At 37.0% G+C, this 16,481-nt stretch overlaps 1 protein-coding gene across 2 annotated transcripts in view; it reads left to right on the forward strand.

The window, feature by feature from the left end:
• Positions 1 to 16,481, forward strand: part of LRIG3 (leucine rich repeats and immunoglobulin like domains 3) — a 282,893-nt gene that overhangs the window by 260,142 nt on the left and 6,270 nt on the right. For both annotated transcript variants that reach the window (XM_033059168.1, XM_033059167.1), the window contains exons 4-13: positions 5,004 to 5,138; positions 5,846 to 5,989; positions 7,891 to 8,034; positions 8,357 to 8,500; positions 8,922 to 9,065; positions 10,321 to 10,401; positions 11,064 to 11,135; positions 11,491 to 11,562; positions 12,759 to 12,922; positions 15,794 to 16,114. In XM_033059168.1, the coding sequence (XP_032915059.1) occupies positions 5,874 to 5,989; positions 7,891 to 8,034; positions 8,357 to 8,500; positions 8,922 to 9,065; positions 10,321 to 10,401; positions 11,064 to 11,135; positions 11,491 to 11,562; positions 12,759 to 12,922; positions 15,794 to 16,114 (1,258 nt within the window). In that variant the 5' untranslated portion in view covers positions 5,004 to 5,138; positions 5,846 to 5,873. The remainder of the gene's footprint in view (positions 1 to 5,003; positions 5,139 to 5,845; positions 5,990 to 7,890; positions 8,035 to 8,356; positions 8,501 to 8,921; positions 9,066 to 10,320; positions 10,402 to 11,063; positions 11,136 to 11,490; positions 11,563 to 12,758; positions 12,923 to 15,793; positions 16,115 to 16,481) is intronic.

Raw genomic sequence — 16,481 nt, forward strand, 5'->3', positions numbered from 1 at the left:
TTAATTAGTTGCATATTGGTACTATGACTGGAATCAGAAAAGAATTGTTATGGAAGTATCATGTGTTTGAAGGTTTGGATTTGTCTCTTTCTTCTTTTTGATGATAAAAACATATCTGATCACAGAGTTGTTTCAGTCTGCATCTTTCCCCTTTCCCAGTTTATGTTTGATTTGAGAATCAATAAACCTTTGGTTTCAAGTTTTTGGACAGGGGATCAGTAGCCTGCAGAGTTCTGAGTTTTCATTTTCTGTGTTATGCCTATATACCATAAAAAACACAAAATATAAAAGCAGAGTCTTTCTGACATCTGGCTTGAAAGAGGAATGAGAACCATGGATCCTGGAATGAAGGAGACCTTCAAAAGAGCAGCTGCTTGCCGCAAGGAAGGCAAGGAGCTCGTGTGTGAAAGAGGCATCAGACTTGTAAACCTACCAGTCGAACTGGAAGTGAGCCAGAACCTGGGCTCTATTTCTGCTGACTTTTGGAGAAAAACAGTTTCACTTTCTATGACTAACAGTTGCAAATATTAAAAAACTGTTAGGCTGTCTTAATTCAATCCAGTTGGATGTCTTAATGGTGAGAAGAGCATGTAGTCCCATTCATATCAGAGGCTGCTTTTTTGTAAGGCTGGTGTTGAGCTTAAAACTGCAATTTAAGTATTTTAAATTATGTAATTATTCATTACAATATGGCTTAGTGTTCAAACAAGTGGAAATTGAAGAAAAAAAGAACATTTTTGCTCTTCTTGGAGTAGTAGTTACTGAGGCTCTTGGGATAAGAGTTCCTTAAAGTTGTCCAGTTTTTTTATAAAAGCCACAAGGTGTGTATCTTCCAGCACTTCCAATTACAGGCTTGATCCTTTGTATTTAATATAGGTTTTTTTCATTTTGCTTCAGTTTTCTTCCACACGGTATGTTTACATCATTGCTCCAAAAGGAGTTTGGGAGGAGAGGAGGGGGAGTGCAAGAAAGAATATATCAGCTGTGTGAATATGATGTCACCTAGTGAGGGATGGGAAGAACAGGTGAAAAACCCAGAAAATTTAAAAGGAGGCTGAAAGTTGCTGTGGTATTCAATGGAGACCACCAGAACAGGCTCAGAAGTGGCTAGTCACATTGGTTTTGCAAGGACTCTGATACGGCTGCCTCCAAAAGAGCTGTAGTCATGTTGGACTAGGCATCCATGAATTTCCATGTTTCGGCCTCAGCACTGGTCATAAAGATACATCTAGTCCTAGCAGAAGGCTTTTTTTTGTCCTCTTTACATATCCTCTTGTTTTCCAGCAGGAGATTCCCCTATGGTTTAATTTGCCTGTTTGTGATTCAGATTATTCTGCCTCTCAGGGCTTAGTTGAGGGACATGAGGTACTCTATTAGTCCAGGTATACACATGTTAAGATAGTTACTTTACATCTAACAGTTACGCAGAACAGGCTGCGTGGACTCTTCTCGAAAGTTGTCTTTTTGAACAACTTTTTTTTTACCAGGTTGTTCTACCTCCAGGCTCCTATACTTTTTGTCAGGATAGTAGGTGGAGATCCAATGAAGAAGTTTTCAACACACTGCAGATCTGGATATAGCTGGAAGAGAAAGTTATGCTGGAAGTACAGGAGTGGGTTTTTTTGTGGTGAGATTTCAGAGAGAAACAAAAGATAGGACTTCAGGTCCTAATATGTTCCTGCCTTGGATTTTTCATGTTAATACCTGCACGATGAGTTGCAACTCATCAGAACCATGAAGGTTTCCTGGATATTTTTCTTAGGTAGAAAACGTTTTATACTGATAGTATTTATCAAGAGAGACAGTGTGACTCTCTCAGATCTTTAAAAACTGAGGGGAGGGGGATGTTTCAGCACTTAAGAGCTTTTGTATCTGAAAGGTGTTAACTAGATGCTAAGCAGAATGAATACAGAAGTTTCTGACCTGCTTTGTATTTCCCCAGAGTGAGGAAAGTACAAGCCATTATGTCAGATACGTGGTAGCTGGTTATGTAGAATGACTCTTAAGGTCAGGATTGAGAGGGCAGTTAGAGGATTTCTGGCTTACTGGTGCATTTAAAGTCATGAATGCTGAGAGAGAAAGCTAAGGTTTCTCATACCCCTAATGAAAAACTGGTATTCTCTCTTAAGCTGGTATTCACACAGGCTTATGTGAAAGTAATTAAATCAGGCTGCATGGACTCATGGTCATTGGTTTGTGGAGTTTCTGCTGCAAGTCAGGGTATAGGCAGTCAAATTGTAAAAGGCACGTTCAAATTCTTGTAGATACTTTTGGTGGGTTTATCTGCATTCCTTGATGCTCTTAGTTATAACAGAAGTTGTAAGGAAGCTGCAGCATGTTGCTGTTCCTTCTACATGAAGAAATTGTTACCAAATTGCTGTAGGTTCCTTTCTGGCAGAACTTGATGTGCTGGTTTTATTGGTGCAGAGGATCTTTGCTTATGTCATCTCCTCTGGAAGGTCTGTGAAAATAAACCAATGGGGGCATGCAGCTCCTTTTGTCTGAACACAGAAGTAGTGGCATTTCACAAGAAAGATTTTCTTTTGGGTTTTGTTATTCCCACCCTCCTCTCAGTAAAAGAACTTTTATGTCATTGTGTCCGCGCACATACTCTTTGGTTGTGTCTTGACAGTTAGATAGGCTTCTGTTTTCAAACGTGTCCTTCTGACTAATTTTGATGGTGATCTGGCAGTTATGAGGAGGATAATACATTGTTTTTTTCAATTTGCTTAAGTGAAGATTATGAACAAAAATCAAAATAGAGTTAAACTTTTTCGTGTTAGATAAAGTTGGGTCTTAAAGTAGAGCTGTTTGGATATCTTCAGTGCTGAATAATCGTCCAGGTGTGAATTATTATACTTACATTCTTTTGAAGAGAAACTGGACTAGGCTGTTGGAGCAATAGGGAGTGAACCATTCAGCTATTTTGCAACTGAGTAACTTCTACAAATATGATTAAGCAAGAAGTTGCAGTGAGGACTGGTTTGATTTTGATTGTGAGGTGGACTAAGACTATGATGTGTAATGCAATTTCAGTGAGCAAAATAGGTTGCTCATTAGTCCTCAGTATGGCTTCACCGTCTTCAAAAAAGAAAAATGTTCCTGAAACAAACAAACTCCAGATTTTTTGTTTGGTTGTTTTTATTGTAACCTGGTCTGTGTCAGGTAATTTGCCAGTTGGTTTAAGTGCTACTCTGAAGACAGTGTAAGGGTTTTATTCGGTTCCATTAAGTCCACCTAAAGTTTGTAATACAGGGGCTATTATCCTGCCAGTTGTAAGGAATTTCTGTTTTATGGAGCAATGCTGACACAAAGACAGTACTGTGCAAGCCGTCTTATAACTGAACACTTTCACACTGCAATTTAGGAGGCGTGCAGTTCAGGAAATTGCTGGCTTCTGCTGGAGCACACTTTTACTGCAAGGAAAATTTTATTCGTCACTCAAGTAATTGGCAGTTTTAATACCTTGTTAGTAATTACCTTGTAAACAAACTAATGCATAAAGGCAAGGCTCTATGATCTGTTATCTAACTCACATTATTATTTGGCTGGTGGAACTGACACATGGTGGTGGTGTTTGTTGTTGTTTTTTATTAAAGTAATTTGTTTCCATTTATTATAAATACTTTCAGCTAAGAGTTAAAAAACGCAGTGTACTTCTACCAGAAAGCCTAAGGAATGAAACATGATACAAGTTCAGCATTGGAGGGGCTGCAAGATCACTTACCCATTCCCATATGTGGTCAGAAAGCCCATTAATCTCACTTCTGGTTCGGTTTGTGAGTTAGGACTTTTTTGTCTTGAGCAGTAGTTCCCCCACACCCGTTGGATAAATGAGAGTTGTCCGTGCTACCCTAATGTGTGGCTTACTGTTTGATCCAGAGCAAGTATTTCCAGTAAGCACCCTCCAGAATTCATATTCTTGTTGATAGTTTTACTAAAATTGCATTTGCCTGCAATCTCTAGGAGGATCTGGGGAAAGCTCCTAAATTTTGGTAGTTATCAAACAAGGTATAGAATGTACCACAGCTGGAACTGACTTGAACTTATGAGGTAACAAGAATAATTTCAGGTTACATTTGTTTAATTGGTCATGATTTACTTTCACCTATGTACTCATAGCCCTGAGCAATAATGTTGCTGATATGTGTGTGTGATTATGCAGCTGAGATGGAAACACTGGTAGGTTGCTGGGTATGAACATGAAATAGGGTCACTGGAAAAGGTTCATGTGTGAAAGCAATAGAAGGGGTGTTCCTTGGGGCAATACAATACAATACCCACATCTTCAGATTGTTACATGCTTTTTGTTGTGGAATTGGGTGTGATGCTGAGCTGAAGATTGACCAGACATTAAGTCCAAAACTCCTGTAATGACCTCTAATATGTAGGAGTTTTGTTCTTTGCCAACTCATTGGAAAAATCTGTAGGTTAGAATACGAGGTCTAATTCCACAATTATAGAATTTTTTCAGGAGGCTGCACTGTCATCCATCTTTTATAATCTAGCTCTGTGTTTTTTTTCTGGAAATACAGTTGGACTTCCGTGCCAAAGGAGTTTTCAAAAAACCCCTAACACTGTGTTTAGCTACTGTGATTATTAATTTGTTTAAAGGAGAAAACAGCTCTAATCTTATTTCATCACAATACTGTGACATACTGTTCCATGCAAGTACCAGATATTCCTGCTGTTCAGAAATAGGTGATTATAGAGTTTTACTTCTCTTTTTAAAAGCCATGAATTGCAGTAATTTGATTATATTGCATTTTTTCATAGTTTCCTGGAATTATATTTTAAGAAATATTAATGGAAATTTATTTAGACTATTCCAATTTGTGATTTTGGATTAATGTTATGCATAGAGAACATACTTTATTGCTTTTCTGTAACTCAAAATGATTTTCAAGTAGGAGAATTAAGAACTGACATTTGCCAGATTTGTGTAGTTAAGGTGTGTTTACTCTGGAAATGACAGTCTTTTACCTACTGCCCTTAAATTTCAGGACCAGTAACAAGATTGCCAACATTTTGTCTGAACATTTGAAGCCATTTCAGAGGCTAGAAACTTTAGACTTGAGCAACAACAACATATCAGAGCTAAAAATTTCATCATTTCCATCATTGCAACTCAAGTATCTGTAAGTAAAAATTGGTTTTTTATTTCCCCCAGTTACTTTCAAAAATCTTGTTGGATAATTTAGATTGGCAGCTGTTTATTAAGATTTAGTGTCTTAATACTACATTCTTTTAATTGTAATAACATTAAGTATTCCTACTTTCACCTGTCTAGTTTTACATGAACTTGAATATATGAGTTGTTACAATGAGATGTTTTAATTAATTAAAAAAAAAGCTGAGGCCATTATCTTGAGATGAAATAAATAGATGCATCTCTTGAGAAATAATTATGTGATAAAAGGAATTTAAGTTCCCCATGGATAATGTTTATATCTATATATAGATATATCGATATCTATCTCTATATATAGATATCTATATATATATATCCATATATATTATATTTATATGGAGTCTGATAGACTTCTTGTGAATAGACTTCAGTTCTTATTCAGGAATATTACAATGCAGATATACTGGATGATAAAAAAGTAGCAGGATTGCCACATACTATCTTCTTCCATTATCACACTCTGGCAGAGTAGAGTGAAATGGTGGTGGTGAAATACTGTTTTGACTATAAAATAAGCTGTCAAGAGCTCTAATTAATATGAAAAAATTCCATTTATAAATGACTAAGCACCACAAGAGCTTTGTGTTTCACTACTTGGTGTTAAGAATTTATTAAATAACTGTAAATTTAACCTTCAAGACATTGTTTCAACAGGTATATTAACAGTAACCGAATAACCTCTATGGAGCCTGGTACCTTTGACAATTTGTCTACCACACTTCAAGTATTGAAACTGAACAGGAACAAAATTTCAGCAATTCCTCAAAAGATGTTTAAACTGTCCCATCTGCAGCACCTGTAAGTGTAACCTACAATTGACTAATTGTTTTCAGGTTTTCCAAAGCCCTGGCAGTGCTTGAACTTTAGCCTTTAATTTAACCAGAGGCAGAGTGAGACAGACAGAGAAAACATATTACTACAACCCTTACTAACTGCGGTGTTGTACTGAACAAAACTAGTCTTATGTGTTGGTGAGATGTGAACAGTCTTTGTGTTTAAAATTGTGTTTGCCTATTAAAAGTTTAAAAAAAATAGGCTGGAAAAGGGGTAGTAGCAATATTTCTGTAAAAAAGCATCAGGAAAATAGCAAGTAAAGTAAACTTACATAGTTTACTTCAGCAGTCATTTACTTTGTGCTTTCACAGTGAAATGAAGGAAATTCATTTGCTTTCAGATGGCATGACAATAAGCAATATGCTTGAATAAATAGACTTTCAGCTTGACTGATACAGTACTGTCCATAAATGTTTTACCGAATAAATAATAAAGTTATATGAAAGAGACTGTGGGTTTTTTTTAATTGGAAAACTTAGAAAGTGCAGAAAAAGGACAAGAGAATGGGTTGCATTTTGTCAAATCCTGGATAGTTATTTTCCATATCAAATAGTCAGGAGTTGAAAATGACAAAGTTTCTTAGGTTAGCCTTGAAAGTGATAGGTTGTAAGAACACTGAAATATTAGGGTGCTTGACACTTCGGGAGAGAGTGACTGTGTTTCTTCTGTATACTGATGCTGGAACAGTTTTACTTAGGCCTCATTAGAAGAGTGTGAGAACAGTCCTGCAAAACTCAGGATTTGTTAGTGATCTTGGTAGACTTTCTGATCTTCTGATTCAGCTTAAATTTTGGGTGTTGGTTATATTCTTGTCTCAAAATATTCACTTTGTTCATAGTCAGTATGTTGACTGAGATATGTTAGGTAGCTTATCTGCAAGGAAGCCAAAAATTTGTGTTATCACATGAAGGTATTGTATTCTGAAAAGAAGGGGGAAGAACTAAAACCTGTTCTTACTGAATATTCTTCACTTTTTATTCATATTTAAACACCGGATGAGTAGTAGGGTTCTTCCTCAGGACTCTTACCAGGTAGATTTTGTGTCAGACTGCTATAGAGGAAAGCTGAATTCTTAAAGGGCTAGTCTCTGGAAAATAATGATGGTATAACTGTGGGGAGAGGATTATTTAGACCTTTACTTTGCATGAGGAAACAAGTTTTGAAAGGAGAGATTCTTCCTAGTTTGATAGACCGAAGACTTCCTTGAAGGGGCAGATGATCACTGCTTTCTGGTAGTATTGTCTAATCCTGTCACTGCATCTTGCTCTCCAGCTAGTTATGCCTACATCTCACTCACAGGATACGCATTGCTCCCAGTTTCTGACCTGCACAGGGAGAGTGTAGAAGGTGGCAGAAGGGCGAGTGCCAAGACCACTTAAGAAATAGGGAAATGTGTAACTGTGGAGGAGGGAGAGGTGTAATGAGTGCTTGGCTGCACATACAGAAAGAGATCACCCAGGATATTCAATTTTGTCTAGTTATCACAACTAAAATTTTAACATTTTCTTGACTGTTTATTGATTGCAATTACAAACCAACCTTAACAACTGTACTACTGGAAAAACACCACTTTCAATTCTGAATTTGGGAACAGGATTAACCCTGGCATTCTAGGTCTACAGGTATTCTTTAAGTCTGAAAATCAAGGAAGTACCAAGTACTTATCCTCAGTATCAGAAAGAGAGAACATTATTAACATGGTTGAGCATAATGTGTTACAATAAAGCATTTGATTTTTATTACTTCTTGTCTTTATTTCATGTGCAAGAAGAGTGTCTAAATAAAGTTGGTTCCAGAGAGGGAAGAAAGGTTGTTGGCATATAGGTAAAATTACTGTGCTGTAACCATAAGTTCTATTGATGCAGGGAGCTGAATCGCAACAAAATCAGAAAAATAGATGGGCTCACTTTCCAAGGACTTCCTGCTTTGAAATCATTAAAACTGCAGAGAAATGGAGTTACGAGGCTCATGGATGGTGCTTTCTGGGGTTTGACCAACATGGAAGTCTTGTAAGTATCAAACATTTCCTGGTAGATTCTGCTGATAACATATTAAGTAGATTTGCACAAAATTAATAGAATTGCGTGGTAAAATTTAAAATTTAATTTAATTTTTGAATTAAATTGTTTTGTTCTGGTCCGAAAAGCAGCAAGCAGTCAGTAGCGAATGTGTAGAACAGCACATTTTAAGTGCATGCACACAATTTGAGATTTAAATAGAGACTCCAGCTGTCTAGCCAGTGTCATGAGGTTAGATGTGGACCTGTGGCATAGCATGCATGCTGCTGAGGTGCTGAACCTTATGTCTTTTTCTGTTTGTGGGTGTTTGTAGGCAGCTGGACCATAACAACCTAACAGAGGTAACCAAAGGCTGGCTTTATGGCTTACTGATGCTGCAGCAACTCCATCTCAGCCAAAATGCCATAAGCAGGATCAGTCCTGATGCCTGGGAATTTTGCCAAAAACTCAGTGAGCTGTGAGTACCTTTATTCTCTTCCAGTTTCAAAAGTCGGGTACCTGCCAAAGCATGAGCTTCTTAGCACTGATCTGTGAATTTTTCCTAGCAAAGTTTCCAAGGTGACAACAACTTTGCTGTATAAGACAGTTACATCTTGTTGAAAGAAGTTGAAGTTAACTGTGATTGCTCCATTTCACTGTAGCAGTTGTACTAAAGCTGTAACACAGTCATTTTCAAATGAGAGGAACTAATTCTGCTGTAATTTGCGAGTTGTTCAAAACAATGCAAAATGCTATGTGGTCAGAAGTGGTGTAGTGGGTTCTGTGATAATCACAAGGGGAAAAATTGTGCTTCACCCCTGAAAATTCGTGTGGGTTGAAGTTAAATAAGTACTGCAGCGTGAACATTAAAATGCTTTTTTCTCGCCTTAAATTTGCAGAGATTTGACATTCAATCAATTAGCAAGGTTAGATGATTCAAGCTTCGTTGGTTTAAGTGTGCTGGTTGGTCTGTACATTGGAAACAACAAAGTAAATTACATTGCTGATTGTGCCTTCAAGGGACTTTCCAGTCTACAGATTCTGTAAGTTGACAAACTCAATTTGTAAGGTCAAAAACCTTAGGAGAAATCCTGTGTTTATAGGTTATTTATTTTCTTTATGAAATAGACAAGTATGCTTTGTTAACTTCCCCTGATCAGTGTATGATTTTCTTAAAGTAAGAATTCTTTTCAGAATAGTTGAGAAAGGGAGGAATTCCTCTTTTGTTAAGCCTGTGCACAATGGACGGTGGTAACTGTGATGCAAACTTTCAGTAGCATTGTTGTGGGAGAGGTACATCTCTGCTTGAAGGCAGCAAGCAGGGCACTGCTACCCATAGTTTTAGGGATGTGGATGATAGTTCAATGTCTTAACTGAGTCATTTTCCCTTATAGCAGATATAAGAAAAAACTCATTGTCATGACTGGACAACTGCTTTAAGTATTAGAACATGTTTTGAAACAGCATTTCTTAAGGGAAAGAACAAACTAAACTAATCTAAATACATTCCTCTTCATTAAAACCTTCCCATTGCATACCACTGACCCATCTGTCAGCCATATGAGCAAAACTATTGCCTTTCCCTCTAGGCTTTATTTTTAGGGGTTTTCTCACATACTCACACTTAGGGCATCTAGGAAAGATGCAAATTAGAGGAGTGTACACTATGTTTTTTAAGACTATAGAGAGCTGGAGATCATAAAGAGAGGAAGTTAGAGAATTGCAAGGTGTTCAGGTATTATGTTTTCTCTCCTAGATTCTTCTTTCTGTTGTAGCCCTACCTGGTAGATTTTTTGCTGACACAACATTCTGTACACAAGTCTCTAATGTCTTTATGCTTTATAGATAATGAAGTGAATGTTTTGGGATGTCAAAGTGATTCTCTAAGTGTTAATGCTATGGACTTATAAAGACGTGAGGGTGTTTAGTTTCAAAGGAATGACAGTTGGTCGTTTCCCTTCCTGCGATGCACATTCCCTTGAGATAGTCCTCTATCTAAGTACCTTTGGGAGGTTATGTGGGTTGGTTTGCTCACAAAATTGTAGAGCTTCTAATATTTTTAATTATCAGTGGGAAAAATACTAATGGTCTTCAAAGTCTCTCAGTAAAAATTGAAATTACAAAGTTAATCAGGAAAAACTTCTTAAAAAACCCACAAAAAACAACTGAATAAAAATCCATCCTAACAAAAAGCTGGTTTAGAATGTTTTTTTAAAGTAATACATGCTGCTGAAGAACCATGTGCCTTGTTCTTTTTAATATCTTTTGTGGTTTGATTTCCCCTCCCGTCTTAAACAGGGATCTGAAAAACAATGAAATATCATGGGCTATTGAAGATATGAATGGTGCTTTCTCTGGCCTAGATAAACTTAGGAAACTGTGAGTATTGCTACAATATTTGTGTCTCATCATGCCTTAAAAAAATTAGCTTATTGTATGTCTTTCAAGGGACAAGCCCAACACCTAAGGATATTAAATTTTCCATAGCAGAGATAATTCCTTTCTCCCTTAATACTTTCTTCTCTATAACATGGTCCTTTTCAATAAAAGGAATGCAAGATTTTCCAAGTCAAACTAATCTGAAATATTTTACGTATTATTAATATTTATGGACATATTTATCAAGGAATGAGGTTTTCCCATACTAAGAAATAATAAGTGTATCATTTGACAAAGGCATAGTGACAGGCTTAGTCTTCAATAAGGTAAAGCAGCATCCAGTGGAAGTGGCTCCATTGCATTGAAATTTTCAAATGCAGGTTTTTGAAATGAAACAATGTTTGTAGTTACACGTTTAGAATAATGTCTGTCACTTAACTGTACACTATAAAGGTCTTCTAAAATCATTGCAAAATCTAGATATTTATTCGAGGGCAATAAATGAGTATCTTTTAGATATGATACATTTTGCTGCATTAGAGGTGGGTGAGTGGTTAATACTAGTCACAGTTCAAAAATAAATGCCAAAAATGCAATTGTTCAGCTCAAAAATACTCCCATTTAATTGCATTTTCTTTGCATCATGTGTTTAAATTTTTCAGGATACTCCAAGGAAACAGGATTAGATCCATTACAAAGAAAGCATTTTCTGGTTTGGATGCACTTGAACACTTGTAAGTAGTAGAAATTCACATTTAACTCAAAATTGGAAAAAATGAATTTTGATGCTAACTGAGTTTAAAGTAGGACTAACAAGCTTTAGTTATGACTTGGGATGAAATACACTTACCATGGTTGCTACTGCAGTCTTCAGAAGATTTTTCAGTTTTGGTGTTAGGCTGAGTGGGAATTTTGGAATTAAATTCTTATGTATTAAGCATGCTATGAAACTCCTTACTTGTGTCGCACTTTTAAGCTTGAGAGTCCTTTGTGTACCATTAAAATAGCAAACTTGCTTGAGTCTTAAATCCATTCAGTTTAATAAATGATTATTTTCTTCTAATCCTATTTTTCTTTTTTTTTTCCTAGAGATCTAAGTAACAATGCAATTATGTCTGTTCAAGGAAATGCATTTTCACAAATGAAGAAACTCAAAGAATTGTAAGTTTCTATCAAAAGACATCATCTCTTAAGTATATATATATATCTTCATAAATGTATTTAAAAAAGCCTAGTAGGATGTTGCCTGATGCAGTGATAAACCCTGCTGTATTCTCACTGAAGTAATATAAAAAACTTGTCAGTGTTCTGGGGTTTTTTTGGTTGTTTGTTTTTTTTTTTTTTTTACCATGATGGGTGTATTTAAGGGAGAGTAGGATAGGAGACATTAATTTTCTGCTACATTTGTTGTCATTAAATTCTTATTTTAAATTGGGTGATCTCTAAAATGTTTTAGATAAGGGAGACTTTGATGTAATGTGCTGTAAGATCAGCAGTGCTGTCACTGAGCTAAAGCTTGCTGGACCAGTGAAATGCAGTGCTGTAATTCTTCTGTAAAGACCTGGTTGTCAGTGCTTGTAATTGGGTCCTTCTCTTGTGTAGTAGCAGAGACAGATCTTCAGAGAAGTCAGGCAGCGGTCACTGCAAAAAATGTATTTTCATGAAGATGGATTTTTATCCTATCACCCTTTTTGTTTTCTGTTGGTCAGTGCAGAACAACTCTGGCTTGTGGGTTGGGTGCAGAGGGTTATACTGAAAGGGGTGACATATAATTGGCAACCTGTCACTAGTGGGGTTCAGCAGGGCTCCATCCTCATCCCTATGCTCTTCATAAATGACTTGGATGCAGGACTGGAAGGGACACTGAGCAAGTTCACAGATACTGCAAAACTGGGAGGAGCTGTTGACTCCCTCGAAGGCAGGGAGGTCCTGCAGAGAGACCTCAACAAATGAGAGGGCTGGGCAGTCAGCAGCTCTGTGAAGTTCAACAAGAGAAAGTGCTGGATTCTGCACCTGGGTAGGGTAGTCCAGGGTGTATGGACAGCCTGGGAAATGAGATGCTGGGAAGCAGAGCCATGGAAAGGGACCTGGTGTCCTGGTTGATGGCAAGTTGAATTTGAGTCAGCAGTGCCCTGGCAGCCAGAAGGGCCATCCCTGTCCAGGGGGGCATCAGGGACAGCATCACCAGCTGGGCAAGGGAGGGGATTGAAACTGAACAATATTGCCGTCTTTCTCTTGCAATGTGTGTGTTTAAACTAAAACCTTAGTTTTACTACAAAAGTGTGCTTATACAGATCTGTATTACAAACAGAAAAAAACAAACAAAACAGGCTTTGATTTTAATTGCTTTTTCTTAGGCACTTCAACACATCAAGTCTCTTGTGTGACTGCCAGTTAAAATGGCTACCACAGTGGATGTCAGAGAACAACTTCCAGAGCTTTGTAAATGCCAGTTGTGCCCATCCTCAGCTGCTGAAAGGGAGAAGTATTTTTGCTGTCAGCCTGGATGGGTTTGTCTGTGGTGAGTGTAGCATCTATTTCTCACTCCATAAAACAAATCTTGCTGTGTGCTTGGGATTTTTTGTGGTTCCTTGATATATTGCAATTTTATAACAAAATGAGAGGATGTGATATTACTAACATTTTCTTCTGTTCCCAAACTGTGATGTAGATGCTCAAAGCTTGTGGTTTTGTATAAGACAGGGAGTGATGATGGTAATTCTGACTTTTATTTCAAGTACAGCTTGCTAACACAGAATATATCATAGCGTGTGAGTGAAAGCTCAGTAGTTTGTGAGGGTAAATGGATGTGTCTCCAGCTTTAAAAGATACTGTTTTGTTAACTATCATTTTTAAATGAGACATGTTTTGGCAAAATTAAGGTGTAGTTTTTGGGTTTGGTTATTTTTAAATTTTTTTCGTACTCCATTAGTCTTGAGGTTATTCCAGGACTGATAAAACTTGAAGGCAAAAAACCAGTGTGGCTCAGCTCTGATGTTTTTTGTGTGTGCTTGTTGCCTGCTTTTAAAATTATTTGGAGTATGTAAATTACTGCCTTTATATAAACTATGTTCAAAAAAAATACCTGATTACCGCAGTTATGATACTGGTATTTTTTATTTCAGCTTGCCAGATAGTAAATGCTAGTAAAATATTTTTAGTTTTGGGCCTGAGAATTTGAGGTTGATAGCATCTGCCTTAAAAATGAAATTTTTCTATATGTGTTTAGTGGCATTCATGAACACCTGTTATGTTCTGTTCTCAGTTAAAGCAAAGTGAAGCTAAACATTCAGAGAAAGGATGTGTGTTTAATTCCTCTGATATGGTAAAGTGGGAACTTTGAAAATATCAGGAAATTTAAAAGCTAACTGAATTTCATGTGTTTTTGTTAAATATATTTTATTTTTCTTACTAAAGAAAATTACTGTTGCTATTCATACCCTTTTTCAGTGGGAAAGCAGGTCCAGAATACAAAGTGGTGTACCAAAATGTTTTTTCCCTTCCTGTTAGCAGTCAAATATTTAATAGGTTAAATCATGAACTAGCTACTGCTGAGAAGGAGAGGTTGCTATATTGCAGGGAATTACAAATTACTCAGTGGCTAGAGGAGCAGATATGAAGTAGACATCCTAATTTATGCTAAATGCATTTTGTCAAAAAACTAAACTGGGGATTTAAATATATATCTTCCGTTTGTTAAATTGGGGAATCGTGATCTTTCTTTTGGCTGCTGAATGCTATTTTTAAGTAATTAATTTTAAAGAGTATAAGATGCATTAGCAAAAAGAAATGTGCTGAGTTAGTTGTTGTACTTGATACTTAACTCAATTGCCATGCAGAAATAGCTAAAATCTCCTAATACATGGAGTGTTTCAGTTACATCTTTAAAGTGTGTTATCACTGGACATTCAGGTGTTGTACACCTTGCCTTACAAGTTTACTATGGCTGCTTTTACTTTTGCTTTTATATAATTTTTAAGTGGAGTATGTTGACTCCTGTCTGAAATGAAAAGGTGTGTATATATATGGATGGATGTCTTTGTGATATGTTCACTCAAATATACTCTCATATTATTCTGTTCTGACAAAACATAATGCTAGTCTTATCCTAGTGTGTTCTGTATTCTATACTGTATGCTTATTGGAGTGACTTTTTTATCACCCCTTCCTGTCAGATAATTAAGATTGAAGTATGTTCTCCCGTCCTTTCAGAAGGTTAATTTAAGTACTTAGAGTGTTTTACTTAGTTATTCCTGTGCAAAGTCAGTGGATGTTTAACTCACTTTGCAAATGGTAAGACATGGGTAGAAGCATGAAAAGCAAATGGCCTGGGAGGTCCTTAAAGCCTGTGCTTAGAGTCCCAGATCCATATTGCCCTGTCACTGGAGCACAGCTTCATATCTGCAGGAGTTTTGCAGACAGTTCAAGGTTAAGCTTAACTGCACATCTCATTTTCTTCTGTAACAGAGTGGAGGTTCTTCAAGGAAGTAACACTTTGACCCCATAGTTGTTCCTAATCATGTGAGATGTAATAAATGAGACAAAGGGCTAGGAAAAACAGCAGGGTCTGCCAGGAGGAATTTTTGGGGCACAGGGCTTTCCCTGCAGTTCTGTGAAGTTTGTCTGGAGATTGGACACGTCTTGAAAGTTGGGAAATACAGCAAAGCTGTTGCTTTTGTGAAACCAGGCATTTACTTGCCCACTTTTTTTGCACATGCAGTGTACGCACAATTGACTAAATAATTCAGAAGGCAGCTAATTCTGTAAACTCACAGATGTTTGGCACAAATGGCACTTTGAAGGTAACTTTCCTATAGTAAAGAGACCTCCAGGAATTCTTGAAATTCTTGTGTTCTGCCCTGCTTAAGGGACCGACCATCCCCTTTGGCCCAAACAGATGCAGATCACTGGAACACTGACTTTTGTACATGATTATTTTTTGTGGGTTTGGGTAAAACCCTCAACTGTAACTTGCAGTTTCTGATAGCACAAGAACTATGCTTTCAATAAAGGAAATCTCACAGCAGCCTGAGGTGCTGTAAAGATGAGAGGCAAGCTTCATGATTGATGTTCAGAATAGTTCCGGTGGATGTCAGGAGGTAGTTCTTCCATCTTTAGTGCTGCTGTTGATGAAACTATGCACATAGTCTGCTTTTAAATGTGCTTTCTCTTCAATAAGAGATGGCTTACAACTCATGATGGCAAAATAAGCTCATAAATACAGCATCTTTAAATGCCCTAAGGCTAATGAAATTTATAACAACAGCCTTGTGGATCCATTTAATAAATACTTTATCTGACTTTTCTCTTAAACCTATAAAACAAGGCTTACTAACTCTCTGGAAAGAGTCTTCAGGCATCACATATATTTTTTTTCTTCTCCTCTGTGCAGATGATTTTCCTAAACCACAGATCACTGTCCAGCCAGAAACCCAATCAGCAATTAAAGGCTCCAATTTGAGTTTTGTGTGTTCAGCAGCCAGCAGCAGTGATTCTCCAATGACTTTTGCATGGAAGAAAGACAACGAATTACTGCAAGATGCTGAAATGGAGAATTATGCACACCTCCGGGCCCAGGGTGGAGAAGTGATGGAGTACACCACCATCCTTCGACTGCGCAATGTTGAATTCAGCAATGAAGGGAAATACCAGTGTGTTATTTCAAATCATTTTGGTTCATCCTACTCTGTCAAAGCCAAACTTACAGTAAACAGTAAGTATGTTTTGCTTGTGGACTTGAAATGATTTTCATCAAGAAAGGGAATCATAGATTTTCCATTCTCGTAATCTGCATCTTTTAGAAGATCTATAATATCAGATTATTTCTTAAAAATTTATCCATTTCCAAGGTCACCATTCTGTTTACCTCTGGTCCCAGTGTGCTGAAGCATAGTACAGGAAAAAACAAATAACATACCCAATTCATAGTAAATCTGGCAAAATCGATTTTACAAGATGGAAAAATGTTAACTTTTTCTCACAGGAGGTAAGCGTATGCTCTGTTTCAAGATGCTATGGAAAGGTCATATAGGAGGCTGTTGGCAAAAATGAGATTTTGATCTAGGTGGTCTCACATACTT

The sequence above is a fragment of the Catharus ustulatus genome, chromosome 4, assembly GCF_009819885.2.
Source record: "Catharus ustulatus isolate bCatUst1 chromosome 4, bCatUst1.pri.v2, whole genome shotgun sequence".
In the NCBI taxonomy this organism is placed as follows: Eukaryota; Metazoa; Chordata; class Aves; order Passeriformes; family Turdidae; genus Catharus; species Catharus ustulatus.